The sequence below is a fragment of the Nipponia nippon genome, unplaced genomic scaffold (assembly GCF_047370975.1).
Source record: "Nipponia nippon isolate SJK-2023a ecotype South Korea unplaced genomic scaffold, ASM4737097v1 scaffold_35, whole genome shotgun sequence".
NCBI classification, from domain to species: Eukaryota; Metazoa; Chordata; class Aves; order Pelecaniformes; family Threskiornithidae; genus Nipponia; species Nipponia nippon.
In genome coordinates this window covers 658309-682085 of record NW_028262353.1, presented here as the reverse complement: position 1 = coordinate 682085, position 23777 = coordinate 658309, and the positions used below count along the sequence as shown (strand labels likewise).

The window sequence follows — 23777 nt, the reverse complement described above, 5'->3', positions numbered from 1 at the left end:
CAGGCTAAATGAAATAGCATCCTCCTCCTCCAAACAACTCCCATAAAACAGTGGGTCACAGCCAGCCTCATTAAGGTCTCCCATTTAGAAAAATGCGCTGCTTTTGTTCCAGATTCCTGGACAGGTTTCTCATTTTATGCCCTGAAAGGTAGTAATGGTTTAATGGCACTTTCACAGGAAGCAATTCTGCCTGGGAGCTGGGCCCCGGCGCTGCCGGCGGCTCGGCGGGCACAGGACGCCCCCTCCTGCCCGCTCGCTTCGGGCTCTGAGCCGCGGAGGGGACGCAGGCAGGCAGGCAGCAGGAGGACAGACAGACAGACGGCCGTGCCATCGCACAGGGCCGAGGCAAGGGCCACAATCCCGCTCCAACGCGTGCTGCGACCTCCTTTCAGCCCCAGCCCCAAACGGGGCGGTACGAAGCTCGCCGCCCCGGCCCTCGCGCCCCGCGGGTTTGCTTTGGGCCACTCGGAACGGATAGTTACACGTCAGGCGATTTTACAGGAGGCTCTTCTACTTTGGCGGGCGGCTCTACCGGCTTCTGCTCTTCCTCCTGCAAGTCAAGGCGTTGAGAGGAGGTCAGATAACGAACGCTCCGGCCAGGCGAGCAAGAGAGAGACAGGCCAGCGGGGACACCGCGAGCCTTTGGGTTCCCACTGGTTTCGGAGGCGCGCGCCCGTCGTTCGGCCTGCGCCCAGCCGCGGGTTCCTGCGCTCCCTCTCCGGCTCGGCCCGCCAAGGCAAGGTTCGCGGCACGAAGCGACACGACGTGCTGGCAGCCTCAGCCTGGCAGGGTCCGAACCCTGGCTGTTACGGCCGCAGACTCCTGGTTTACCCAAGGTCTAATCCCTTCCCAGAGAGCCTGGGCTTCGCAAGCCTTCGGAAAGAACGCGAGCGAGGTGTTCTCCAGCCCGCAAGCGGAGCCAGCGAAGGCCACGGAAACCGCACAGCGCCCGCGCTCGATGCCCAGCGTCAATCTGGCCAAACCCATCTCGCTCCCCACCAAATGCTTTTTGGGAATCGGGGGAGAAACCTTCCGTATCCCCCACCCGCCCTCGCGGGGCGCGCGCTGGCCGAGCGGCAAAGAGCCCGACAGTCGGAAGAATCGGTTTCTGCTGGCGTTTTAAGCGCCAGGCGCCGCCCCGGGTCGGATCTCCTCGCCTCCCTCAGGACAAACTCTCCGGCTGTAAGGCTCGCTCCCGCGCTGGCCAGCCCAGCCCGCGCCTGCCCGCCCCCGGCGCGCCGCCCGGACAACTCGCTCGTGCGTGTCCTTTCTTAAAAGCACCCCGCGCTCCCCCCGCCCTTGCTGTTCCGCTTGTGACAAAGCCCGCGGGGCGACGCGGCGTGAACCCCGCTGAACGCGGACGGAACGACCCCGCTCCGACCTGGCGGCCGCGCGCCAAGACCGCGCACCCGCGCCGCGCGTTCTGCGGGCCAGCGTGGCGACACCGAGCCTCCGCAGTGAAAAACAGGGGGCTTAGCCCCAGCAGGGAACGCCGAGGGTGCTTTAAAACAGACACGGCCCCAGGCGCGGCCTCGCTCCTCGCACGCGGAACCGCGACGCGGCCGGCGGGAGCTCGCGCGCCGCCAGGCGGAGCGGAAGCCCCTGCCCAGGCCGAAGGAAGGCTCACCTCTATTTCTTCTGCCAGGACATCTTCTTCGTTTGCTTCTTCTTCAGCTGGGGGACAAAACCACAGAGCCGTTGCAGCAGCGCGTTACCTCGGCGGTACCTCTGGCTTCCCGGATAAAGCCCGCTACGGGAATTATACTCGGCAAGGCGGGAAGCAAAGGCAGTGACAGCAGAGCGGCTGGACCAGGGCTCTTCTCGCTCACCCGGAGCTCCGCACGAAGCCCCGGCGACCTCTCACCCCCCACAACCCCGGGAAGGAGCCCCCGGCGCCCGCCCCGCCGCGCTCAGCGCCCACCGTGCTCCTCCAGGTACGCCTGGAGCCTGTTGATCAGATCCTGCTTGTTGCCTTTTGCTTCCAGGCCGCGGGCCAGGCACTCCTGCTTCAGCTCAGCCAACTGCGCGACAGAAGGAGCTTCCCGTTAGCGCGCGCGGAAACAAATTAACAATAATAATCTCAAGGAGCCGAGACAATTTGCTTTTTAACAGCCACAGCGGCTGCCTCCCCGCGTTAAACGCCCGCCCTGCTCCCGGCCTCCCGGGTTTCACCCCCAGGCGACCCCGTTACCGCACCAGCCCCGGCCGAGGGCCGCTCTCCGCCAGCCCCCGCGCAGCCGGGGCCACCCCACGGCCGCGGGCGGGCACCGGCCGGGACGCGGCTGCCGGGCGAGGGGAGGGAGGCCGCGGGTAGCCGCGATGAGCGGCGCAGGCCCGGGCCGGAGCGGGGACCCCCCGGGCCGGGGCCGGCCGAGCTCCCCCCTGTGCCTGCGCGGCCCGGAACGCCGCGGGGCCGGGGAGAGGCCGGGGCGGCGGGGCCGGGGGCGCAGCGCGGCCTCCAGGGGCTCCCGGCCGCCCCCGCAGGCCGCGGCTCCGGGCAGCCCAGGCGCTGCCCCCCGGGCCGGGGCGGCGGGGCCCGGCGGCGGCGGGAGCCCGGGCCGCGGCCCTCCCCGCTGCAGGGCCGCGAGGCGGCGGCGGCTCGTCCGGTACCTTCAGCTTATGGAGCTCCACGGTCTCCGCCGCCATCTTGTCGCCCCCGCTCGCCCCCGCAGCCCGCTGCCGGCCCCGCCCCCGCCGACGGCACATGGCCCAATCAGCGCCGCGCTTCCTGGACCGGCGATTTCAAACCACTTCCCAACACCTCCTCTCACGATTGGCCAGTCCTTACCCGCGCCTTCCGCTCGCTATTGGCCCGCCAGCGCACCAGGGGCGGGGAGACGCTGAGCGACGGGCGGAGCGGCCAATGGAGAGAGCGGGGCCGGGTGAGGGGACTTCCTGGAGACGAGCCCGGGAGCGGGCAGGGCCCTGGCAACGGCCGCGGAGCCGCCGGGTGGGACGGGGGTGCGAGGGCAGGGGCGGGAGAGGCCGGGGCTGCGAGGGGCCGGGGCGGGAGAGGCCGGAGCTGCGGGGCCATGGCAGCGGGGCCGGGCCCCGAGGGGAGCAGGCGCACCCGGCCCCGGGGCGGGCAGTCTTCCCCCAGAGGGGGGGATCCGTGGCCGTTCCCCGGCCCCACGCCTGTCTCAGGGGCGTTTTGCCGCCCTGCCCGGGGCGCCGGGGCGAGGGGAGCCCCGTTACCGGGCGGTTCTTCCTTTGCTCCCGGCGTTTCTGGCGGCTGGGGGTGAGCCCCTTCCCCTTGCGTTCCTGTCCCTAAGGCTGCGATGCAGAGCCGCTGACGGGGGAGCCGCTGGCAGAGGGGCGTTGAGGTTGCGCACGTAGGAAGGCCGGGGTGCGAGGTGCTGCGGGAAGACCGTGGGCCCGGGGCTGCGCCGGGAGCCCCGGCTGGGTCGGGGATGGCCGAGGTCTGGGGGAGCCGCTCGAGGAGACCCCTGGAAGGCTCCGTCTGCCTGCCGCAGGATGAACGTGGGGGTGGCGCACAGCGAGGTGAACCCCAACACGCGGGTGATGAACAGCCGGGGGATCTGGCTGGCGTACGTCATCTCCGTGGGAGTCCTCCACGTCGTTCTCCTCAGCATCCCGTTCTTCAGCATTCCCGTGGTCTGGACGCTCACCAACGTCATACACAACCTGGTGAGTCAAAGCTGGGCCCGCTTTCCCCCCCGGGGCCGGAGGGGACGCGGGGTGGCTACGGCTCTGCGTCCCCGGGCTACGAGGCAGCCCCTGGCCCCTGCGGGGCACCGAGGGAAGGGCTGGGGGCTGGCGCTGCGGGGAGCTGGAGCTGATGGAAGGTGGTTAGCTCGGGAAGCAGCACAAAGGCCCAAAGCACATTGTTCCTGTCCCGGCAGCAGACCGTCCCGGGCTCGCTTTACCTCTCCTCCCCCCTCGAAACCTGCAGGTCATGTACTTGCTGCTGCACACGGTGAAGGGGACCCCCTTCGAGACCCCGGACCAGGGCAAGGATCGCCTCCTCACGCACTGGGAGCAGATCGACTACGGGACGCAGTGCACCTCCTCGCGCAAGTTCCTCAGCATCTCCCCAGTGGTGCTGTGAGTGCCGCCGGGCGGGGCAGGGAGGCGCGGGGGGCTCAGGAGGGCGTCCCAGGCGCGCGGCAGGACCGCCAGGCTTCTGTCGGCACAGCCGCCCTGGCACGGACGGGTCCTGGGGCTGGAGGGGTTCCCCAGCTGCCAGGTGCTGGTTTTGTACGGGAGGCACCCGAAATCCAGGGCGGGCGGAGGGCGGGAGCGGCACGGAGCTCACCCGGCCTCTCCCTCCCTCCCCCAGGTACCTCCTCACCAGCTTTTACACCAAATACGACCCCGCGCACTTCGTCATCAACACGGCCTCGCTGCTCAGCGTCCTCCTGCCCAAGCTGCCCCAGTTCCACGGCGTCCGCGTCTTTGGCATCAACAAGTACTGAGACCCGGCGCGTCCAGCGGAGGCGGGGAGCCAGGGGACAGAGAGGGGACGCTGGAGCGGCGCGAGGCGCGGCTGGAGAGCAGGGGTGAGGCGTGAGAGGGCTGGGCGCGGGGCAGGGACCGCTCCAGCTTTTAGCCGGGGTTTCGGCAGGGTTCCTCTGTCTCACAGGGGCTCCTCGCTTGGGCTTTGTCTCCTTGGTGGAGAGAGGAGCGCAGCTGAGCGGTACGGAGCGAGCGGTCGCGTCACGCGTGCGCGTTCCCTTCGAGCTAACCTCCACGTAACCACGCAGAAAGCGCCCACGAGGGGAGACCTGCTGGCTGGTGGGAAGAGTCGCCCACCTGCGCCTCCCTCGCCCTCACGTTTTATATATTTCCACCCTAATAAAGAACTAACAGCGACCGGAGCCGCGTCCTCGTGGTGGGACCAGCCCCGGCTCGCGCCTCCCGCCGCCCCGCCCCGCACAGACCAGCCAGACTTCTTCAAACCGTACTTTTTAATTTAACAAAAGCGATAAGAAAGAGGTACGCTACCGTTCAAAACCCAGCCGCTCCGCTCTGGGAGTACAAAAAAGGTGAGCGAAAAGCGGTCGTGGCCTACGGCAGCCGCTCTGGGGCCCCGCGCGGCCCCCGCCGGCTGCTGCTCCCCCTCGCAATACGGCTCGAGGTTACGGGCCCACGGCAGCTCCTGCCTCCCGCCTGGGCTGCTCTTAAAAAAACCACCACGCTGCTTGTCGTCCCCAGCGCTACGGGAAGGGGACGAGGGTCCCCCACGCAAAGTTGAGGCAGAAAAAGCAAAACCAGCGCGGGAGGCTGGCGGTGACGCCGCGGTCCCAGCTGGGCCGCGAGGAGGAGGAGGAGGAGCGCAGCTGCCGTACGCGGCCCTATTAATAGAAAGAGGATGCGCGCGGAATAAATCTGTACGAGCAAAAAGGAAGAAACTGCTTAAAATATGCAAACGGCGCTGGCAGAGGCGGCGAGGCGCAGCTGGGGGCTCGCGGGAGCCCCTCCGACCGCCCCCGGCCCCGCGGCTGCGCCCGAGGGAGGCGCGGGGGCTCCCCCACCCCAGCGCGGAGGGAAAGGGACCCCGCGACGCCGGGCGCAGCTCCCTTCCCTCCGGAGCGGCTCCAGCAGCCGCGGCCCCGCGCGCTCCAGAGGCCTCACCCCAACGTTTGCAATGACCCTGAAGAGACACGGCAGCCCGTCCGTCCGTCCGTCTGTCCGAGCCCCCACCTACCTGCCCGCGTGCCCTGCCGGGCTCTTTGGTACAGCTGGCTCCAAGGCACAGCTCCCCGCCTTGGCCACCACCCCCCAAACTCCCTGCTTACTTTTAAATAGAGAGATTACTTTTTTTTTTAAAAAAAAAAAAAGAAAAATAGATTTTTTTTATTCAAAAGAGCCCTTTTCGTGCCCAGCAGAGCGCCGCCTGCCCGGCCCCGCTCAGCGCTGGAACGGCCGGCGCACCTTCTTCCGCCTCTTGTGCTTCGCGTCGCCCTTGGGGGCTGCGCCCTCGGCCCTCGGGGGCGCCCCGGGGGGAGCGGCCGCCGGCGGGGGCGCGGGGGGCGGCGGGAAGGGCCCCCCCGGCCCCGAGCTCCCCTGAAAGACGCGGGCGAAGAAGTCCTGCAGGTCGGCGGCCGAGGCGGGGCCGCCCTTGGAGGCGCTCCTGCGGGGGGAAAGCGGGTGCTCGGGGGGGCCCGGCCGAGCCGGGAGCCCCCCAGCCCGGGGTGCGGCCCCTCTCCCGTCCCCGCTCCGCCGCCGGGACCCACCTCTGCCGCCCGGCCGGCCCGGCGCCGCGCGAGCCGAAGGAGATGTGGTAGGGGACGCGGTGGGTGTCCGGGGAGATCCCCACGCGCTGGCAGCCGGCCCACTCTGCCGGGAGAGAGACGCGGCCGCCGGTCACGCCGCGGGGGCGACGGCCGGCGGCACCCGCTTGCGCTGGGGACGGCGGCCGGCGGCGGCACCCACCCGTGATGTCGTAGATCTTCCCGTCCATCATGGCGAAGTAGGTGATCTTCAGCCCCAGCAGGCTGGACTCGGCCCAGAAGTCGCCCTCCTCGGCGGGGTGCGGCCCCCCGCACTCGGCGCAGTAGCGGGCGCTGAGGGGGTCGCGGTCCATCTCGAACCTCCTGCGGCGAGGGCGGGCGTTTGCTGGCTCCGCTCCCCCCCCGCCATCGCCCCCTCCTCGCTTCGGGGCTCCCCCCGCCGCCGCCGCGGGACCTACTTGTGCTTCCCCTGGCACTTGCTGCACATCATGGTGTTCATGGCCTCCTTCAGGTCGTCCTGCAGCCGGCTCAGGAACTCGCTCATCGACCTCGTCAGCTCGCTCTCCGCCATCCGCTTGCTGCGGGGGGGGGCGAAAACGGGGCTCAGACCCCGCGTTCGGGGGGCACGGCACGGGGCGAGGGCGGCCCCGAGCCCTCCCAGCGCAGCCCACTCACATCTCGTACTCCTTCCTCCTCTCCGGGCTGCTGACGATGTCCCAGGCCGCCCGCAGCACCTTGAACGCCGCCTCCGCCCTGGGGTGCTCGTTCTTGTCCGGGTGGACCTGGGAGGAGCAGGAAAGCTCAGCGCCGCGTCCCGGGGGGACCCCCACCGCCCGGCGCCCCCCACACGCACCAGCACCGCCAGCCGGCGATAGGCCTTCTTCAGCTCGGCGTCCGACGCCGTCGCCTCCACGCCCAGCACCTGGAAGGGGTTCAGCTCCTCCTCGGGCACCTCCGCCATGGCCAGCAAGCGGCTCACCTCCTCCCCGCAGCCGGCGGCGGGATTCCCCCCGTCGGGGCCGGGCGCGGCGTCCCCCGGCCCGCCTGTCCGTGCCCCCCCGGGCGCCCAGGGGGGAGCTCGCCGCCGCCGCAGCCAGTCCCAGAGGTAGCGGCACGTCCGGCTCTGCCCGAGGAGCCCCCGCGTCCTGCGGAGCACGGCCGCGTCCAGGAGCGCGAGGAGCCGGGCCGCCCATCGGCTCCCGCCCAGCCGATCCACGCCGGCGGCCAGCGCGGCAGCGCCCAGGCGCCAGCAGAGCCGCAGGCTGCCCAGGAGCAGCATGAGGAGGAGGAAGAGCAGGGCGCAGAGCATCCAGAGCAAGCGGAGGAAGAACCCTGCTGCGGCCCGCAGCCACCGGGCCGCCCTCAGGGAGCCGCTGCGGGCCCGCTGGCCCACCCGCCGGCCCCAGCTCCGCACGCCGGCCTGCGCCGAGCCCAGGTCGCGGGCGCCGAGGCGGCAGCAGGAGCAGAGCAGCCGCTCGCCGGCCTCCGCGCCCAGCCTGCGCGCCTGGGCCAGCGCCGCCGCCAGCAGCCCCCGGTAGCCGGCCAGCTCCTCCGCCGGCCCCGGCAACTCGGCCCCGTCCCCGCGGCTCCTCTTCCGCGCCGGCCGGTGCCGCTTGCCCGCGCCGCCCTCGCGCCGGCCGCCCTCCTCCTTCTCCTTGGGGGCCGAGCGATGCCTCTGACGCCTCCGCGTCCTCCGGGCCCCCTTCCCCGCGCCGTCCTCGCCGGCTCCGTCCTCCTCGCCCTCCTCCAGCCCGCGGGGCGGCGGCGGCACCGGGGCGGCGGCGGCCCGGTGGTGGCAGGTCAGGCTGCAGGACCCGTCCCGCCGCGGGGCCGCGGGGCTCGGGGGGGCGGCCGGCTCCCCCCGGCAGCGGCAGGAGCACCGGGGGCCGGGGAAGGGCAGGTCCTGCTCGTCCTCCTCCTCCAGGCCGCCGGCCGCCGGCCGCCCGCAGCTCCCGTTCCAGGCCGCGCTGTCGTCTCCCACGGGGCGGCCGCCGTCCCCTGGGGGCTCCCGGCTCCAGCCGGGGCCGTCGCCTCCTTGCGCCGCAGCCGCTTCCCGGTGCCGGAGCTGCTCCATCCCGGCGGCCCCGCGCTGGCCCCGGCCGGGCCTAGGTCACGGCCATCCCGCCGGGCCCTGGGAACGAGAGCAGGGTCAGCGCAGCCCCGACCGGCCCGGGGACCCCCGCACCGGCCCCGGGATCCCCCTGACCGGCCCCGGGACCCCCCCGACCGGCCCCGGGACCCCCCCGACCGGCCCCGAGATCCCCGCACCGGCCGCGGCGACCCCCGATGGGCCCCGGGGACCCCCCTGGCCCAGCCCCGGCTGCCCGCGAACACCCGCCCCCGCCCGGGGACGCTTTTGGGCCGATTTCAGGGGATTTCACCCCAAAGGCGCCGCTCGGGCTCCCGCTACGGGGGGTGGCGGGGACCGGCGGGGAGCCCCGGGGGGGCCGGGACTCACCGCGCCGGTGCCGGTGCCGGTGCCGGCGGGGGGGGGGGTCGCCGCCGCCTCCCGCCCCCCCCCGGTCCCTCACCCGCCGCACTTCCGCCTTCCGCCCGCCGCCGCCGCCGCCACCTCCCGACTTCCGGGGGCGGGGCCTGCCGCCGCGCGTCATCCCCGTGCCCCGCCCCTTAAAGGGGCAGCGCCCCCTCCCCGCCGTTCGCCCCTCGGCCGCCCCCGGCCCCGGCCCCGCTCCCGGCCCCGCCTGGGCTCCGCGGCCGGGCCGGACCCCACCGCCACCCCCGCGACCGGCGGCGAGCGGGTGAGTCCCGGGGCGGGCGGCGGCGGGACCGGGCGGCGGCCCCAGCCCGGAGCCCCCGGCGCTCCCAGTGCCCCCAGTTCCCCCAGTGCCCCCAGCGCGGCAGCCCCGGACAGCGCCGCCCCCCGCCCCGTCCCGTCCCCGCAGCAGCTCCCAGTGCCCCCAGCTCGCCGTCCCCAGTAGCTCCCAGTGCTCCCAGTGCCCCCAGCTTGCTCTCCCCAGTAGCTCCCAGTTCCCCCTCCCAGTGCCCCCAGTTTGCTGTCCCCAGTAGCTCCCAGTTCCCCCTCCCAGTGCCCCCAGTGCCCCCAGCTTGCTCTCTCCTGTAGCTCCCAGTTCCCCCTCCCAGTGCCCCCAGTTTCCTGTCCCTAGTAGCCCCCAGTTCCCCCCCCCAGTGCCCCCAGTGCCTCCCCCCCGGTGCCCTCTCCCGGTGCTCCCAGCGCCCCCAGCTCGCCGTCCCCAGTAGCTCCCAGTGCCCCCAGTCCCCGCCAGTGCCCCCCGCGCGGCGCCGCAGCCGTTTGGGGGCGTGGGGCAGGGGGGCTCAGCGCCCCCCCCCCCGGCCCCGCAGCCCCCGGGCGATGGAGCCCGGCGCCCCCCCCGCGCCCCGCTGCGCCCTGGAGCCCCGCGCCCCCCTGGAGCCCGGCCCCGCCGCCCTCGCGGCCCTCGCAGCCCTCTTCGGCCTCGTCTGCGGCTGCTTCGGTGGGCGCCGGCGCGGGGGGGCCGGGGGGACATGGGGGGGCAAGGATGGGGGGACACGGGTGGGGGCACGGGTGGGGGACATGGGTGGGGGGCAAGGATGGCGGCACGGATGGGGGACATGGATGGGGGGCACGGGGGGAGGACACGGGTGGGGGCACGGATGGGGGCACGGGTGGGGGCACGGCCGGGGGCACGGGGGGGGGCCAGCGCCGGGGGCCAGGGCCAGGGGCCCGGGCTGGGGCTGGCTGCGGGCGCGCGGCAGGCAGAGGGTGAGGGGCTCTGCAGGGCCACGGTGGGGGACGAGGAGAGGGGGCTGCGGGGGGCACGGCCAAGGGGATGGCCCCGGGGACGCCCGGTGACACCCCCGCGCCCGCGCCAGGGTACCGCTGCTTCAAGGCCATCATGTTCCTCTCGGGGCTGCTCTTCGGCTCCACCGTCATCTTCCTCCTGTGCTACAAGGAGCGGGTGCTGGAGACGCAGCTGAGCCTGGAGGCCAGCGCGGGCATCGCCCTGGGCATCGGGCTGCTCTGCGGGCTGGTCACCATGCTGCTGCGCAGCGTCGGGCTCTTCACCACCGGGCTGCTGCTGGGGCTGCTGCTGGCCACCGCCGCGCTGGTGGCGGCGGCCCCGGTGCTGCCGCCGCCGAGCCCCTGGGTGCCGGCGGGCAGCCTGCTGGGGCTGGCGCTGCTCTGCGCCCTCCTGGCGCTGCAGTGGCCGAAGGCGCTGACCGTCCTCTCCACCGCCGTCTTCGGCGCCGCCGTCGTCGTCGTCTGCGCCGACTACTTTGTGGAGACGCTGGCACTGGTGCTCTACGTCTACGACCGGCTGCGGCTGGCGCCGGCGGGGCCGCTGTGCTGGCACAGCTGGGTGGTGCTGGGCGCCTGGCCGGCGCTCAGCCTCCTCGCCGTCCTGCTCCAGTGGAAGCTGACGGCCGACGGCTTCTCCCACACCGATGGTGAGGGGGCACGGGGGGTTCCCCCTTCCCTCGGGGGGTGCTGGGCCGCAGGGGCACCCGGGGGGCAGCGGCGAGGGCGTCCCAGCGCCTGGGTGCGCGCGAAGGATGCGGGATGGTGGAATGGGGACGGGATGGGGATGGGGCCCGGGGCGGCAGCGGGGCCAGGGACGACGGCAAGGAGGGGACCGGGAAGGAGATGGGGACGGTGGTGGCAGCGGTGGGGAGGAGGATGGGAACCGGGATGGGACGGCGACGGGGTGGGGACGGGAGCGGCCGTGGGGACAGGGGTGGAGGTGGCCGCGGTGATGGCGGTGCTGGAGGCAATGGGGACAGAGGCGTCACCGGGGACGGGGCCGCGGCGCAGGGCTCAGCCCCCGCTCCCCGCAGTCGTCCTCAGCCGGCGGCAGAAGCGGCTGCAGCTGCTGCGCATCCGGCAGAAGGAGGCCAAGCGCCGGCAGAGCCTGGCCCCCCCCGAGGGCACCTACCGCCGCAAGCCCCCCCCGGTCAAGCGCTACGCGGGCGACGTGCTGGCCCCGGTGAGTCCGCGCCCCGGCGGGGCTGCGCCGGCGGCCGCGGGGCCGCGCTGACCCCCGTGTCCCCCCAGAGCTACATCCGGAGCCTGCGCGACCGGCAGCAGGAGAGCGGGAGCGCGCCGGGCCCCGCCACCGCCCCCGACGCCGACCGCGGCTCCACCGCGCCCCCGCCCCGCCGCCGCCCCTGAGCCCCTGCGCCCCACCGACGTGCCTTGGGGGCCCCCGGGCCCCCCACTCCCGCCGTGCCTGCCCCTTTAAATAGGCAAATGAGATGCCCTATGCCCTGCCCCTCCCAAGGGTGTGGCCGTGGGGAGGCGGGGCTTCGGGGCACGTGGGTGCTGGGGCCCCCCAGGCATGGGGGCTCCCCCGGCGTGGCAGGCCGCTGCGGCCCCGCCAGCCCCACGGAGGGCAGAGCCTGGGGGCAGCCCCGACCCCGCGCCCCAGCTCCTGCCCCAGGGGAGCCCCCTTCGAAATAAAGCCCCACTTTTATTTTTGTAGGACCTACCCAAACTCCGTGCACGCACCGCGGGCCCGGCCCAGCTCCCCGCTCCGCTGCAGGGGCTCCCGAAAGCGTTAACCCCCCACCGGGGGTCTCACCCCACCACGGGGCCTCCCCGGCCCCGCAGCCCTGCCCCGACCCCCCCGCAGGACCACGGTGCCCCCAGCCCGGGCTCGTACCGGGGCTGCCGCATTAAAGAGCATCACGGGGGGCAGCGCGAGCCCCCCGGCACCGCCGCAGGCGATGGGGACCCCGCCTGTGCAGAGGCGGCTCCAGCCGGTGCAGGGTCTGGGGGCCGCGGGCGGGAGGGGACGCGTGGGTGCCGGGGCCCCCACCGGGACGAGCCTCCCTCTGCCCAATGCCGCGGGGCCAGGGGCCACGAGGGTGGGGGGGCAGAGGGTCCCAGCCCCAGGACGTGGCCGATCTCGGGGCCACCGCGATGCCCTGCCCTCCTCCGGCGGCGCCAGGGCTGCCAGCACCCGCCCTGCCCCAGCGGGACCACCTGGCCCCCAGCCCCCCAGCGTGGGACCCCAGGGGCCGCGGGGACCCTCCGGGCCACAGCGTGGCCGCGTCCCCCATCGGCACCCCGGCACTTGGGTCCCTGGCTGCCCGCACCTCGCGGCCTTGGCAATCTCAGCCCCGCCGACGTCGCGTGGGGGGGAGGGGGCTCAGGCCCCCCGGTGCCGCCGGGGGGCTCCAGCCGGTCCCCGGGGCTCGGGCAGGGCCGGGCTCTGCCGTCAGCGCGGCCCCCCCGGCGCAGGGAAAGGCAGAGCCGAGCTCCCGGCGCCGGGTCACTACTGCAATTTTATTATTGCATGATTTTTAAAAATAAAGAAAGAGAGAGGGGCCGCAACACAGAACACGAGGGGCCGGGGAGGAGCGGGCGGGGGGCCGCTGCCCCGCCCTGGACGCAGCACGGCTCCGCCCGGCCCCCCCCCAAATAAAATTAAAAAAAAAAAAAAAAAAAAAAAAAGGAGAGAGGTATTTGAGAGTGGCCGGGTTTCTAACACCGATAGCTGGGAACAACTGTTCTGGAAAAAAAAAAATAACCGACAGCACCCGCCCAAACCAAATCCCCGGGGCCGGGCGCTCAGTCCGGGCAGCCTGCGCACGGGGTCGCCCCCGCGCCCCCCTACGAGTCCAGCTCCAGGTCCCGCAGTTCCTCCTCCAAGGCTTTCCTCCGCCCCAGCTTCTCCAGCTGCTCTTTCGTCGGCTGCTTTATCTCCCCCGAGTCGAGCCGCTGCTGCAGCTCCTCCACCTGCCGCAGCTTCTTCTTCAGGTTCTTGATCTTCTTGCTCTTCTCCGAGGCGGGGGCTTCCCCCTCGGCGGGGGCCCCGGTGCCGCAGGCCGGCTGCGGCGCGGCCGCCCGACTGTCCCCCGGCGGCCCCTTGTCCCCGCCGCCGCCGCCCCCCGACAGGGAGGCCTTCTCCAGCGCCTGGATCAGTTCGTCTGTCTCCCGCTCCCCCTTCTCCTGCTGCTGCTTCCTCTTCTCCTTGCGTTTCAAGTTCCTTTTCGCCGCCTTGGACAGTCCCGTCTCGCCGCTCTCCGCCTTGCCGGGCTGCTTGCCGGGCTGCGCGGTGGCCTCCAGGCTCAGCCCCGGGGGCAGCTCGGGTTTGCTTTTGAAAAACTTCACATATTTATTCTCGTACCTGCACAGAACGAGAGCCCGTGAAGGCGTCTCTCCCCCGCTGTCCCTCCGCAGGGCCCCGGGACGATGCCGAGGACGCCGGCACGGTGCCAAAGACCCCGGTGCAGTGCCAAACACCCCATCACCGAACCCCGGGACCGCTCAGTGCCTCCAGCAAAACCTCCGCCGCGGAGCAGCCCCCGTGCCTGGCTCTGCCCCGGGGCCAGAGGGACCGGCGGGCTCTGCCCCCTCCACCACACCGCGGCCGAGCGGCCGCCCTCAGAGCGGGTCACCGCTGCCGAGCTCCGCGCCCCGGCAGACGCCTCCGCTCGGGGTCCTCCTCGCGGCGGCGGGACAGCGCGGACCCGCGCGGCCACCCCGGGGAGGATGGGAGTCGATACGTACCGGCAGGACGCGGCTTATGGGGTAGGGGTGAGGGGGTCGGAATTGCTCGGGCACCTGGAAAGAGACTGAGACCTCAAGACGTAACCCGGCACGCGCAGCCCTCGGCGTCGCGGGGCCGAGGTCCGGGGTGCCTGGGCACGGGACGGGACGCTCCGGCGGCTCCGCTCCCCTCTCGCGGCGCGGCACACCCCAGCCCCGGAGGGGGAGCCCCCCCCTTTCCCCCGGCCGCCTGCCCCACTTACACCGGCACCTCCTCCTGGGGCACGTAGCCCTCCTTCACCCGCCGCTGCTTCCGCCAGGTGCCGTCGGGGCGCTGCGTGGAGGCGATGTACTTCCCTGCGGGGCCAAGGCGCCGTTGGCTAGCGGCCCTGGGGGGCCCCACGCTCCCCACGGGGTGCCCAGGACACTCTACGCACCCCACCGGAGCCCCAGGACACCCCACACATCCCATGGGGGCTCCAGGACACTGCACACAGGCCGCAGGACACCCCATGGGGACCCCAGGACACCCCACACACCCCACGGGGACTCCAGCACACCCCACACACCCCACCAGAGCCCCGGGACACCCCACACAGGCCCCGGGTCACCCCATGGGGACCCCAGGACAACCCTCACGCTCCACTGGAGCCCCGGGACGCCCCACACAGGCCCCGGGACACACCACGGGGGCTCCAGAACACCCCACACACCCCGCCGGGGCTCCAGGACACCCCACACACCCCGCCGGGGCCCCGGGACGCCCCATACAGGCCCCACGGGGGCCCCCCACGCCCCAGGACCGGGGTGGGGACAGCGGGACACCACAGCCACCAGGGTGCAGGGAACGAGGTGGGCCCAGCCCCACAGAGACGGGGCCGCGGCCCAGGCCCACAGGGAGAAGGGAGCCCCCCCACAGGGGCGGGGGACGGGACCGGCCCCACGGGGAGCGGGGGGAGAGCCGGCCCCGCGGGCACCGGGCGGCGCCTGCCCCACAGCGACCGGGGTGGGGTCCCGCGCTACGGATCCGGGGGACGCCCCGGCCCCACGAGAGCCGCCCGCCCCACGGCGCCGGGCCGGGCCGCACTCACCGGTCTCGTCAGTCACATAGGGAGTCGCCATCTTGCGAGCGCGACACACTTCCGGCCTCCGGGCCCCGCCCCGGAAGTGGCGGCGGCGGCGGCAGCGGCCGGGCGCGGCCGCGGAGCCGGCGGCCATTTTGTTTTTAAAGGGGCAGCGCTCCCGGTGTGCACCGGGGACCACCCATTCCACCGGAGGGGAGCGGTTGCCATGGTGACCCCGGGCCGGGGGTGCCAGGCCGGAGCCCCCCCTCCTCCCCCGCCGGGGCCCATCGCCGTGGCCACCGCGGGGTCCCCAAACGGCCCCGGTCCCCGGGACACGGCTGCGGGCCCGGGGGGGGTCAGGGCCGCGTCCCCCGTGGCGGAGGGGCCACGTCCGACCCCCGCCGTCCGCTGAGGTTCACCGGGAGCGCCTGTGGGACGGCAACCCCCAAACCGCCACCGCCGTCCCCGATCGCAGCCCGAGATAACGGCGGGGGAGGAGGAAGCGGCGCCGGCGCGGGGGGAGCGCGGACCCCGCCGGGATCGGGCCCCTCCTCCGGGGCCGGGACCCCCCCCGGGGATGGGGGACCCCCCCCCCCGGGATCGGGAGCCCCTCCCGGGATCGGGACCCCACCCCGGGATCGGGAGCCCCTCACGGGGCCAGGACCCTCACATGGGATCGAGACCCCCCCTGGGGCCGGGACCCCCCGCTGGCATCGGGACCTGCTCCCGGGATCGGGATCCCCCCCACGGGATCGGGACCCTCCCCCGGAGCCAGGACCCCCCCTCCACGGGATCGGGATCCCCCCATGGGATCGGCCCCCCCCCCCCCCCGCCGGGATCGGGCCCCTACTCCGGGATCGGGCCCCTCCCCCAGGGCCAGGACCCCCCCCCCCCCGGGATCGGGACCCCCCCGGGCCGGGCTCAGACCCCGCGGCGGGGCGGCTCGGGGGTCCCATCCCACCCCCGCCATGGGGATCCCCCCCCCCCCAACCGTGGCGGGGGCACGCGGGGGTCCCGGGGCGCGGGGGCCGGGGCGGGCCCACGGGGGGGGGGGGGGGGGGCGGGGGGGGCCCCGCCCCGCGCCCCGGCGGCCGCCGCTTCCCGCCCCCGCAGCCGCCGGGGGGGATTTCCCGCCTCGGGGGGGGGGGGGGGGGGAGCCGGGCCCTGCTCCCGCCCCCGCGGGGAACCGGGACCCCCCGAGCCCCCCCCCCGCCCCGGGAGGGGCCGCCGGCGGCCCCGCTGCGTGGGCACGGGGGGGGGGGGGGGCGCAGCGGCGGGCAGGGCTGCGGGCAGGGCAGGAGCAGGCAGCAGCAGGCAGCGCGCCCGGGTGCCGCCCCCCCACCCCCCCCGGCGGCACGTGCGGCCGGTGCCGCCCCCGCCCCGCCGGGCCGTGATGTCACGGGGCCGGGCCCCGAGCAGCCGCCGCGGGACGCGCCAGGTACCGGCCGGGAGCGGGGCCGGGGGGGCTCCGGCGGGATGGGAGCACCGGGGCCGGGAAGGGGAAGGAAGAGGCACCGGGGATGCCCCGGCGCAGGGACGGGGCGACCGGTACCGGTGCCGCTGCCACGGGGTCCCCGTCAAACCGCGGGGGGGTTCCGTGTCCCCCGGTCCCGGGGCAGCACGGGGGGGGGGGGGGGGCCCGGTGCTGCTCCCGGTTCCAGTTCCCCCCCCCCGCCGCCACCGGGGCGTGGGGCTGGGCGGGTCCCAATCCCGACGTGACTCAGCCCCGTGGGGCTCCCACGGGGGTGGCAGCGTCCCCGTGTCCCGTCCCCCCCCCCACCCCGCCCCGAGCCGCCAACCGTGTCCCCGCGGGCGCCCACCGAGCAGCGACAGCACCGGGGGGGGGTCCCACCCGTGGGGGGGGGGTCCCACCCGTGGGGGGGGGGTCCCACCCGTGGGGTGCCCAGAGGGATGGAGACCCCCCCCACCACCACCCATGGGCGCTTCCCCCCCCCCCCCCGGGCGCCGTTCCCCATCTGGGGTTCAAAGCTCAACCCACGGCGGGGCCGTACACGCGTGACGTTGGCGTGTGCGGCCCCGGGGCGAACGGTGCTGCCGGTTGCGGGCGGCCGCGACCTGGCTGCGACGGGGGACGGGAAAGGGGGTGCGTTGGGGGCGAACGCCCCCAACGCACCCCCTTTCCCGTCCCCCGTCGCAACGTCGTGGGCGTCCCCGTGTCGCAGCTCCTGCCTGCAGGCAGCGTCAGGCAGCCATGGAGGAGAGCCCGGACTGGGCCACCCTTAGCCCCCAGGAGTTTGCCCAGCTGCAGAAGTACCTGGACTGTGAGTGTTGGGGGACGCACGCGCGCGTGGGGACCCCGCGTGCGCCCGTACACGCGTGTGCGTGTGCACGGGAGTGGGTTGACGCATCTGCGGGCACGCGTGTGCGTGCACGGGGGTGGCCTCGCCGGCCTGCGGGGGCGTTTGGGGGTGGCTGTGCACGCGTGTGCATGCGTGGGGTGGCTTCGCTTGTCTGTGTGCATGCGTGGGGGTGGCTGTGCACGCGTGTGCATGCGTGGGGTGGCTTCGCTTGTCTGTGTGCATGCATGGGGTGGCTGTGCACGCGTGTGCATGCGTGGGGTCAGCCTCGCATGTCTGTGTGCATGCGTGGGGTGGCTGTGCATGCATGTGCATGCATGTACGCATGCATGAGGTGGCCTCACACACCTGCGTGCATGCGTGCAGTGGCTCTGTGCGTGTGTGCACGTGTGGGGTGGCTGTGCACACATGTGCATGCGTGGGAGTGGCTGTACATGTGTGTGCATGCATGCATGCACGCATGAGGTGCCCTCCCACGCCTTTGTGCATGCATGGGGGTGGCTCTGCACGCGTGTGCGTGCATGGGGGTGGCTTCACATGTCTGTGTCCACGCGTGGGGGTGGCTTTGCACGCGTGTGCGTGCACGGGGGCAGCCTCACACCCCCGTGTGCACGTGTGGGGGTGGCCTTGCATGCGTGAGCATGCGTGACGGTGGCTTTGCACGCACGGGGCTGGCCTCGCACGCGTCTGCACGCAGTGGGGCGGCTTTGCATGCACGGGCACGCTCTGCAGCAGCTTCGCACGCATGCGCGCGCCTGACACGGCAGCCTCACCCGCGTGCCAGCACAAGCTTGCCCGCGTGCACGCGTGTTGGGACGGGGGGGGTCACACGTCGGGACGGGGGTCGCACGCGTGCGCAGGCACCGGAGCGTCCTCGCCGGCGCCTCTGCCCGCAGACAGCAGCAGGAAGGTGCAGGACGTGCTGCGGGATTTCTACAGCGGCGGGGCCCTGTCGCAGCACCGCCAGGGCGAGGTGAGGCCCCGGCACCCCCCTGTCCCCGGGACGGCCCCGACGCGGGGGGCTGCGCCTGGGCCCCCCCATCCCGACTGTGGCCCCCCCCCCCCGCAGTGCGTCGACTTCGAGGGGTTCACGCTGTTCCTGCGCAGTTACCTGGAGGCGGACGACGTCCCCGAGCCGCTCTGCCGCCATCTCTTCGCCTCCTTCCAGAGCGGGGCCGCGGGGCCGCCGGGCAGCGGGGCCGGTGAGGGGGGCCGGGGGGCCCGGGGGGGCCGGGGCGCCCCGGGGGCCTCACGGGGGTCTCTCCCCGCAGGCAGCGACCTCGTCTGCATTAACGACGTCTCCTGCTACTTCTCGCTGCTGGAGGGGGGACGCCCCGAGGACAAGCTGGAGTGTGAGTGGGGGGGCTCGGGGGGGGCTCGGGGGTCCCCGGGACCCGCCGGCGTCACCGCACCCCGCTGTCCCCCCGCAGTCACCTTCAAGCTGTACGACAAGGACGGGAACGGGCTCCTGGACAGCTCGGTGAGCAGCGGGGAGGGGGGGCTGCGGCGGGACCCCCCCCCGCGCTGACGCTCTCCCCCCAGGAGGTGGATCGGATCATCACCCAGATGATGCGGGTGGCCCAGTACCTGGACTGGGACGTGACGGAGCTGAAGCCGGTGAGCGGAGCTGGGACGCCGGGGTGGCGGGGGGCTGCCCCCCCCCAGCCCCGCGCCCCCCCCGAGCCCCGCGTCCCCCCCAGATCCTGCAGGAGATGATGCGGGAGATCGACTACGACGGCAGCGGGGCGGTGTCGCTGGCCGAGTGGCTCCGCGGGGGGGTCACCAACATCCCGCTGCTGGTGCTGCTGGGGCTGGAGGTGGTGAGTGCCGGGGTGCCGCCGCGCCGGGCCCCCCCGCCGCGCCGGGCCCCCCTGAGCCCGTCCCCCGTCCCCCAGCACATGAAGGACGACGGGCAGCACATGTGGCGCCTGAAGCACTTCAACCGCCCCGCGTACTGCAACGTGTGCGAGACGCTGCTGGTGGGGCTGCGCAAGCAGGGGCTGTGCTGCACCTGTGAGCGGGGACGGGGACAGGACAGGGATGGCAGCGGGATGGGGACAGGGGTGGGACAGGGATGGGGATGGGGATGGCAACGGGATGGGGATGGGACAAGGGTGGGGACAGGGGTGGCAACGGGATGGGGACTGGGATGGGACAGGGATGGGGACCGGGATGGCAACGGGATGGGGATGGGGACAGGGATGGGGACAGGGGTGGCAATGGGATGGGGACGGGGATGGGGACAGGGATGGCAACGGGATGGGGATGGGGACAGGATGGGGACAGGGATGGCAACGGGATGGGGATGGGACAGGGGGGGGGACAGGGAGGGGGACGGGACAAGGGTGGGGACAGGGGTGGCAACGGGATGGGGATGGGGATGGCAACAGGATGGGGATGGGGATGGCAATGGGATGGGGACAGGGGTGGCAACGGGATGGGGATGGGACAGGGGTGGGGACAGGGATGGGGACGGGACAAGGGTGGGGACAGGGGTGGCAACGGGATGGGGATGGGGATGGCAACAGGATGGGGATGGGGATGGCAATGGGATGGGGACAGGGGTGGCAACGGGATGGGGATGGGACAGGGGTGGGGACAGGGATGGGGACGGGACAAGGGTGGGGACGGGGTGGCAACGGGATGGGGACAGGGGTGGCAATGGGATGGGGATGGGACGGGGTGGGGACAGGGATGGGACAGGGGTGGGGACAGGACAGGGACAGGGATGCAGTGGGGATGGGGATGGGACAGGGATGGGGCTGGCGACAGGGGTGAGGACAGGAGTGGGGACGGGACGGGGACGGGGTGGGGATGGGACGGGGACAGGGACAGGGTGGGGACAGGGCTGCGGTGGCGGGGACAGGGCGGGGATGCTCCGGATCCAGCTGTTGCAGGAGGCTCCGCCCCCTCCAGCTGCGGAGAAGCCCCGCCCTGCCCCACCCACATGGGCGTGGTCGGTGCATAAGCCTCACCCTCCTCAAAGCCAGCCAATGAGCTGTGAGGGTGGGCTGCCATTGGCTGGCCGGCTGGACGTGGTGGTGATGTGATTGGTCGGGGGGGGTGTGGGTGGGGCCCGGGCTGAGCCCCGCCCCTGCCCCACCCATCCCAGTCTGCAAGTTCACGGTGCACGAGCGCTGCGCCCGCCGGGCCCCGCCCAGCTGCATCAGCACCTACGCCAAGTCCCGCAGGGAGGCCGGCGTGAGTGGCCGTCCGTCTGTCCGACCGTCTGTCTGACCGTCCGTCTGTCTACCTGCCCGCCTGCCCGGCTGTCCGCCCCTCTGTCCATCCGCCCGTCCACCCGTCTGTCTGACCGTCCGTCTGTCCACCTGCCTGCCTGCCCAGCCGTCAGCCTCTCTGTCCATCCGCCCGCCCGCCCGCCCATCTCTCTGACCGTCCGTCTGTCTGTCCACCCGCCCACTTGTGTGTCTGACCGTCCGTCTGTCTGCCCGCCCGCCCGTCCTTCTGTCCACGTGCCTGTTGCTCCGCCTGCCCGCCCACCCACCCAGCCACCTCCTGCCACCCGGCGGCTTGTCCGCGCGTCCGTCTTTCCGTGCGTCCATCCGTCTGTCCGTCCGTCTGCTCCTCTGTCAAGCTGTGCATCCGTCCGTCATGCATTTGTCCGTCCGTCCACCCGTCCATCCACCCTCCCCACCCATCCGTCCGCCCCACCCGCCCCACACAGGGGGGACCCCAGTGTCCGAGCGCCCCCGGCCCCCACCCTGGGGGTGACGCGGGCGGTGACGCGGGTGACGCCGGGGGCCTGTGCGCAGGTCCAGGCCCACGTCTGGGTGAAGGGCGGCTGCGAGGCCAGCAAGTGCGGCAAGTGCCAGAAGAAGATCAAGAGCTTCCAGAGCCTGACGGGGCTGCACTGCGTCTGGTGCCACCTGAAGGTGGGTGCGGCCCCGGGGGGGCCCCCGCCGCCCCCCGGCCGCCCTCACCCCGCTCCGCCCCCAGATCCACGAGGAATGCCAGCCCCTCGTGCCCCCCGCCTGCGACTGCGGGGTCCTGCGGGACCACGTCCTGCCCCCCGCCGCCATCTACCCCGTCCTGCTGGTGAGTGGGGTCCTGGGGGTCCCCCGGGTGCTGCCGGGCCCCCCTGCGGGGAGGCTGCCCCCCCCCGGGCCCCCCTGAGCCGGAGGTGCCGCCGGTGCCCGCAGGAGAGGCAGGACAGCCAGAGGGACGGCAGCGGGACGCCGGTGGAGGAGACGCCGCAGTTCTTCACCACCCCGGAGGGCCAGGCGCTGCGGGTGAGCCACGGCCCCCCGCGTCCCCCCGCATCCCCCTGCATCCCCCCTCATCCCCTCGCATCTCCCTGTGTCCCCCCGCATCTCCCCGTGTCCCCCTGCGTCCCCCCACATCTCCCCGTGTCCCCCCGCATCTCCCCGTGTCCCCCTGCGTCCCCCCACATCTCCCCATGTCCCCCCGCATCCCCCTGCATCCCCCCTCATCTCCCTGTGTCCCCCCGCGTCCCCGGGGGCCGGGGCGCAGCCCTCACCCCCCACCCCGCAGGTCAGCCCCGTCCCCGACACCCACCCGCTCCTCGTCTTCGTCAACCCCAAGAGCGGAGGGAAGCAGGGGGAGAGGTAAGGGGGGGCCGGGGGGCCGGGGGGGCCGGGGGGCTCGTTCCGGCGGCCCCGCGGGACCCCCAGCTCCCCTCTCCCCCCAGGGTGCTACGGAAGTTCCAGTACCTGCTCAACCCCCGGCAGGTTTATAACCTGCAGCAGGGAGGACCCACGCCCGGGTGAGCGGGGCCAGGGGGCAGCGGGGTGCCCGGGGGGGCCCGATCCTGCCCTGACCCCCCCCCTTTCTCCCTCCCAGGCTCAATTTCTTCCGGGATGTGCCAGATTTTCGGATCCTGGTGTGCGGCGGGGACGGCACCGTGGGCTGGATCCTGGACGCCATCGGTGGGTGCTGCCCACCCCCCCGGGGGGCGCAGGCCCCCCCCAAGCCCCCTGACCCCCCCTCTCCTTGCAGATAAAGCCAACCTGCCCCGCCGGCCCCCCGTGGCCGTGCTGCCCCTGGGGACCGGCAACGACCTGGCCCGCTGCCTGCGCTGGGGCGGGGGTGAGTGGGGCAGGGCTGGGGGGCACGGGCAGCCCCGGGGCCCCCGCCCCGTCCCACGGCCCCCCCCCCCGCAGGCTACGCCGGGGAGGACCTGGTGAAGATCCTGCGGGAGCTGGAGGGCGGCAGCCTGGTGCAGATGGACCGATGGCAGCTGCAGGTGCTGCCCGAGGACCCGGCGGCCGCGGGGGACCCGGTGCCCTACGAGATCATCAACAACTACTTCTCCATCGGGGTGGTGCGTGGGGCGAGGGGGCGGCGGGGCGGGGGGCGCATCGCCCCCCCAGGGCCTCACCCCCCCTCCGCCCCCCCCCAGGACGCCTCCATCGCCCACCGCTTCCACGTCATGCGGGAGAAGTACCCGGAGAAGTTCAATAGCAGGTGGGTGGGGGACGGGGCCGTCCCCCCGCATCCCCCCGCGTCCCCCCATGTCCCCCCGCGTCCCCCCGGCCCCTCACGCCGCGTCCCCCCCCCCAGGATGAAGAACAAGCTGTGGTACCTCGAGTTCGCCACCTCCGAGACCATCTTCGCCACCTGCAAGAAGCTCAAGGAGTGCCTGAGCGTGGAGGTGAGGGGTCCCCCGTCCCGGGGGGGCCGGGGCTGCCCGCCGTGCCCTGACGTGCCTGCGCGTCCCCCCCAGTGCTGCGGGACCCCCCTGGACCTGAGCGGGGCCCTGGCGGGGCTGGCGGTGCTGAACATCCCCAGCATGCACGGAGGCTCCAACCTCTGGGGCGAGACCAAGCGGGCGCTGGGGGAGGCGAGGAGGGCAGCGGGCGCCGGGCAGCCCCCGGCCATCACTGACGCCGAGACCCTCAAGACCTGCGTGCAGGGTGCGTGGGACCCCCCCCCGCCTCCTTCCTCGGCCCCCCCCGCCCCGCCCTGACCCCCGCCTCTGCCCCCCAGACCTGAGCGACCGGCGGCTGGAGGTGGTGGGACTGGAGGGGGTGCTGGAGATGGGGCAGATCTACACTGGGCTGAAGAGCGCGGGCAAGCGGCTGGCGACCTGCTCCGAGATCACCCTGCGGTGAGCGGGGGGCCGGGGGCCGGGGGGGCCGGGCTGCGGCACCGACTGAGCTGGGGAGGGGGTTCTGGGGTTTTTCTGCAGGACGCTGAAGCCCCTGCCCATGCAGATCGACGGGGAGCCCTGGATGCAGCCGCCCTGCACGGTACGGGGACCCCCGCCCCTCCCAGCCCCCGTGTGCCGGCGGCCCCCTGCCCTCGCCGAGCACCTCGGGGACCCCCAGGGTGTTGGAGCCCCCCCGGCCCCCCCAGCCCCGGCCTCTTCTCTTGCAGATCAAGATCACCCACAAGAACCAGACGCCGATGCTCATGGCCGCGCCGCCCCGCTCCTCCAGCTTCTTCGGCCTCAAGAAGGGGCCCCCCGAGGCGTGAGGGGCCGGGGAGGCCCCCCCGAGCTGCGCCCAGGCAGGGGACACGGACCAAACCCCCCGTGTGTCCCCGTCAGCGGCGGGCGGCAGCCGTGCCCCCCCCGCACCCAGGGGTGCTCGGAGCCCGCGGGCGCCGTGCCAGGGTGGTGGTGGGCTGCGCGAGGCCCCCCCGTGCGTGCCGCGGTGGCCGGAGCCCCCCGCCCCACCGGGACCCCCACCCTATTTATTACCGCCTCCCTCCCCCCCATTTCAAGTGCCTCTTGCAGTAATAAAGCCGGTGATGAGACGGGCGCTGGCTG

The 23777-nt window shown here is 73.6% G+C and overlaps 6 protein-coding genes across 32 annotated transcripts in view; 3 read left to right on the top strand and 3 right to left on the bottom strand.

The window, feature by feature from the left end:
- The window catches only part of SARNP (SAP domain containing ribonucleoprotein), a 31455-nt gene extending 28697 nt beyond the window's left edge, over positions 1 to 2758 (bottom strand). For 7 of the 12 annotated variants that reach the window (XM_087771727.1, XM_087771732.1, XM_087771733.1 and 4 more), the window contains exons 1-4: positions 2611 to 2758; positions 1922 to 2021; positions 1628 to 1674; positions 483 to 550 (exon numbers count right to left, since the gene is read on the bottom strand). In XM_087771727.1, coding sequence (XP_087627853.1) covers positions 483 to 550; positions 1628 to 1674; positions 1922 to 2021; positions 2611 to 2706 — 311 coding nt within the window. In that variant the 5' untranslated portion in view covers positions 2707 to 2758. The remainder of the gene's footprint in view (positions 1 to 482; positions 551 to 1627; positions 1675 to 1921; positions 2022 to 2610) is intronic. The other 5 variants (XM_087771728.1, XM_087771729.1, XM_087771730.1 and 2 more) reach the window with 2 other exon arrangements.
- An 80-nt stretch (positions 2759 to 2838) lies between these two features.
- Positions 2839 to 4833, top strand: ORMDL2 (ORMDL sphingolipid biosynthesis regulator 2). Of its 3 annotated transcripts, XR_015707796.1 has the most exons (5): positions 2944 to 2961; positions 3474 to 3648; positions 3914 to 4065; positions 4301 to 4520; positions 4604 to 4833. XR_015707796.1 is itself a non-coding variant. In XM_087771804.1 (4 exons), the coding sequence occupies exons 2-4, from the start codon at positions 3475 to 3477 to the stop codon at positions 4434 to 4436; spliced, it is 462 nt and encodes a 153-aa protein (XP_087627930.1). In that variant the 5' UTR covers positions 2839 to 2950; position 3474; the 3' UTR covers positions 4437 to 4833. The 3 variants fall into 3 exon arrangements, 2 of the variants coding, with proteins under 2 accessions (XP_087627930.1, XP_087627927.1); XM_087771804.1 differs by having other exon boundaries at positions 2839 to 2950; positions 4301 to 4833; XM_087771801.1 differs by having other exon boundaries at positions 4301 to 4833.
- A 140-nt stretch (positions 4834 to 4973) lies between these two features.
- On the bottom strand, positions 4974 to 8802 carry DNAJC14 (DnaJ heat shock protein family (Hsp40) member C14). 2 transcript variants are annotated; one of them, XM_087771719.1, is made up of 7 exons: positions 8726 to 8802; positions 7048 to 8325; positions 6870 to 6976; positions 6653 to 6772; positions 6397 to 6557; positions 6198 to 6300; positions 4974 to 6094 (listed from the first exon to the last, which is right to left on the bottom strand). In XM_087771719.1, exons 2-7 carry the CDS (start codon positions 8266 to 8268, stop codon positions 5872 to 5874), a joined length of 1935 nt encoding a protein of 644 aa, XP_087627845.1. In that variant the 5' UTR covers positions 8269 to 8325; positions 8726 to 8802; the 3' UTR covers positions 4974 to 5871. The 2 variants fall into 2 exon arrangements, with proteins under 2 accessions (XP_087627845.1, XP_087627844.1); XM_087771718.1 differs by having other exon boundaries at positions 8653 to 8778.
- Positions 8803 to 8806: 4 nt separating this feature from the next.
- LOC148053948 (transmembrane protein 198-like) lies at positions 8807 to 12606 on the top strand. Of its 5 annotated transcripts, none has more exons than XM_087771742.1 (5): positions 8821 to 8953; positions 9516 to 9646; positions 10026 to 10601; positions 10989 to 11137; positions 11633 to 12606. In XM_087771742.1, the coding sequence occupies exons 2-5, from the start codon at positions 9526 to 9528 to the stop codon at positions 12575 to 12577; spliced, it is 1791 nt and encodes a 596-aa protein (XP_087627868.1). In that variant the 5' UTR covers positions 8821 to 8953; positions 9516 to 9525; the 3' UTR covers positions 12578 to 12606. The 5 variants fall into 5 exon arrangements, with proteins under 5 accessions (XP_087627869.1, XP_087627868.1, XP_087627872.1 ...); XM_087771744.1 differs by having other exon boundaries at positions 8823 to 8953; positions 11206 to 11770; XM_087771743.1 differs by lacking the exon at positions 9516 to 9646 and having other exon boundaries at positions 8807 to 8953.
- A 4-nt stretch (positions 12607 to 12610) lies between these two features.
- PYM1 (PYM1 exon junction complex associated factor) lies at positions 12611 to 15750 on the bottom strand. Its single transcript, XM_087771797.1, has 3 exons — positions 14736 to 15750; positions 13908 to 14001; positions 12611 to 13282 (listed from the first exon to the last, which is right to left on the bottom strand). The coding sequence occupies exons 1-3, from the start codon at positions 14860 to 14862 to the stop codon at positions 12766 to 12768; spliced, it is 738 nt and encodes a 245-aa protein (XP_087627923.1). The 5' UTR covers positions 14863 to 15750; the 3' UTR covers positions 12611 to 12765.
- A 209-nt stretch (positions 15751 to 15959) lies between these two features.
- Positions 15960 to 23764, top strand: DGKA (diacylglycerol kinase alpha). Of its 9 annotated transcripts, none has more exons than XM_087771702.1 (23): positions 15960 to 16146; positions 16892 to 16990; positions 17923 to 17999; positions 18096 to 18228; positions 18298 to 18378; positions 18457 to 18506; positions 18569 to 18643; positions 18727 to 19039; positions 20139 to 20227; positions 20800 to 20919; positions 20984 to 21082; positions 21187 to 21276; positions 21518 to 21612; positions 21696 to 21770; positions 21848 to 21933; positions 22004 to 22093; positions 22168 to 22328; positions 22407 to 22471; positions 22568 to 22658; positions 22731 to 22920; positions 22994 to 23114; positions 23196 to 23256; positions 23384 to 23764. In XM_087771702.1, exons 2-23 carry the CDS (start codon positions 16921 to 16923, stop codon positions 23480 to 23482), a joined length of 2331 nt encoding a protein of 776 aa, XP_087627828.1. In that variant the 5' UTR covers positions 15960 to 16146; positions 16892 to 16920; the 3' UTR covers positions 23483 to 23764. The 9 variants fall into 9 exon arrangements, with proteins under 9 accessions (XP_087627828.1, XP_087627832.1, XP_087627830.1 ...); XM_087771706.1 differs by lacking the exon at positions 15960 to 16146 and having other exon boundaries at positions 16833 to 16990; positions 18727 to 18846; positions 18922 to 19039; positions 21539 to 21612; XM_087771704.1 differs by lacking the exon at positions 15960 to 16146 and having other exon boundaries at positions 16833 to 16990; positions 21539 to 21612.
- Positions 23765 to 23777: the final 13 nt, after the last annotated feature.

Coding starts and splice junctions, on each gene's coding strand:
- PYM1 (XM_087771797.1), bottom strand. CDS start 14,862: ATGGCCGCCGGCTCCGCGGCCGCGCCCGGCCGCTGCCGCCGCCGCCGC. Junction 14,002..14,735: donor CTATGTGACTGACGAGACCG/GTGAGTGCGGCC, acceptor TTGGCCCCGCAG/GGAAGTACATCGCCTCCACG. Junction 13,283..13,907: donor CCCCAGGAGGAGGTGCCGGT/GTAAGTGGGGCA, acceptor CGTTCTGTGCAG/GTACGAGAATAAATATGTGA.
- DGKA (XM_087771702.1), top strand. CDS start 16,921: ATGGAGGAGAGCCCGGACTGGGCCACCCTTAGCCCCCAGGAGTTTGCC. Junction 18,507..18,568: donor ACGGGCTCCTGGACAGCTCG/GTGAGCAGCGGG, acceptor CTCTCCCCCCAG/GAGGTGGATCGGATCATCAC. Junction 23,257..23,383: donor GGATGCAGCCGCCCTGCACG/GTACGGGGACCC, acceptor CTTCTCTTGCAG/ATCAAGATCACCCACAAGAA.
- ORMDL2 (XM_087771804.1), top strand. CDS start 3,475: ATGAACGTGGGGGTGGCGCACAGCGAGGTGAACCCCAACACGCGGGTG. Junction 3,649..3,913: donor CCAACGTCATACACAACCTG/GTGAGTCAAAGC, acceptor CGAAACCTGCAG/GTCATGTACTTGCTGCTGCA. Junction 4,066..4,300: donor AGCATCTCCCCAGTGGTGCT/GTGAGTGCCGCC, acceptor TCCCTCCCCCAG/GTACCTCCTCACCAGCTTTT.
- LOC148053948 (XM_087771742.1), top strand. CDS start 9,526: ATGGAGCCCGGCGCCCCCCCCGCGCCCCGCTGCGCCCTGGAGCCCCGC. Junction 9,647..10,025: donor CCTCGTCTGCGGCTGCTTCG/GTGGGCGCCGGC, acceptor CGCCCGCGCCAG/GGTACCGCTGCTTCAAGGCC. Junction 11,138..11,632: donor CGGGCGACGTGCTGGCCCCG/GTGAGTCCGCGC, acceptor TTATTTTTGTAG/GACCTACCCAAACTCCGTGC.
- DNAJC14 (XM_087771719.1), bottom strand. CDS start 8,268: ATGGAGCAGCTCCGGCACCGGGAAGCGGCTGCGGCGCAAGGAGGCGAC. Junction 6,977..7,047: donor ATCGCCGGCTGGCGGTGCTG/GTGCGTGTGGGG, acceptor TGCTCCTCCCAG/GTCCACCCGGACAAGAACGA. Junction 6,301..6,396: donor GAAGATCTACGACATCACGG/GTGGGTGCCGCC, acceptor CTCTCCCGGCAG/AGTGGGCCGGCTGCCAGCGC.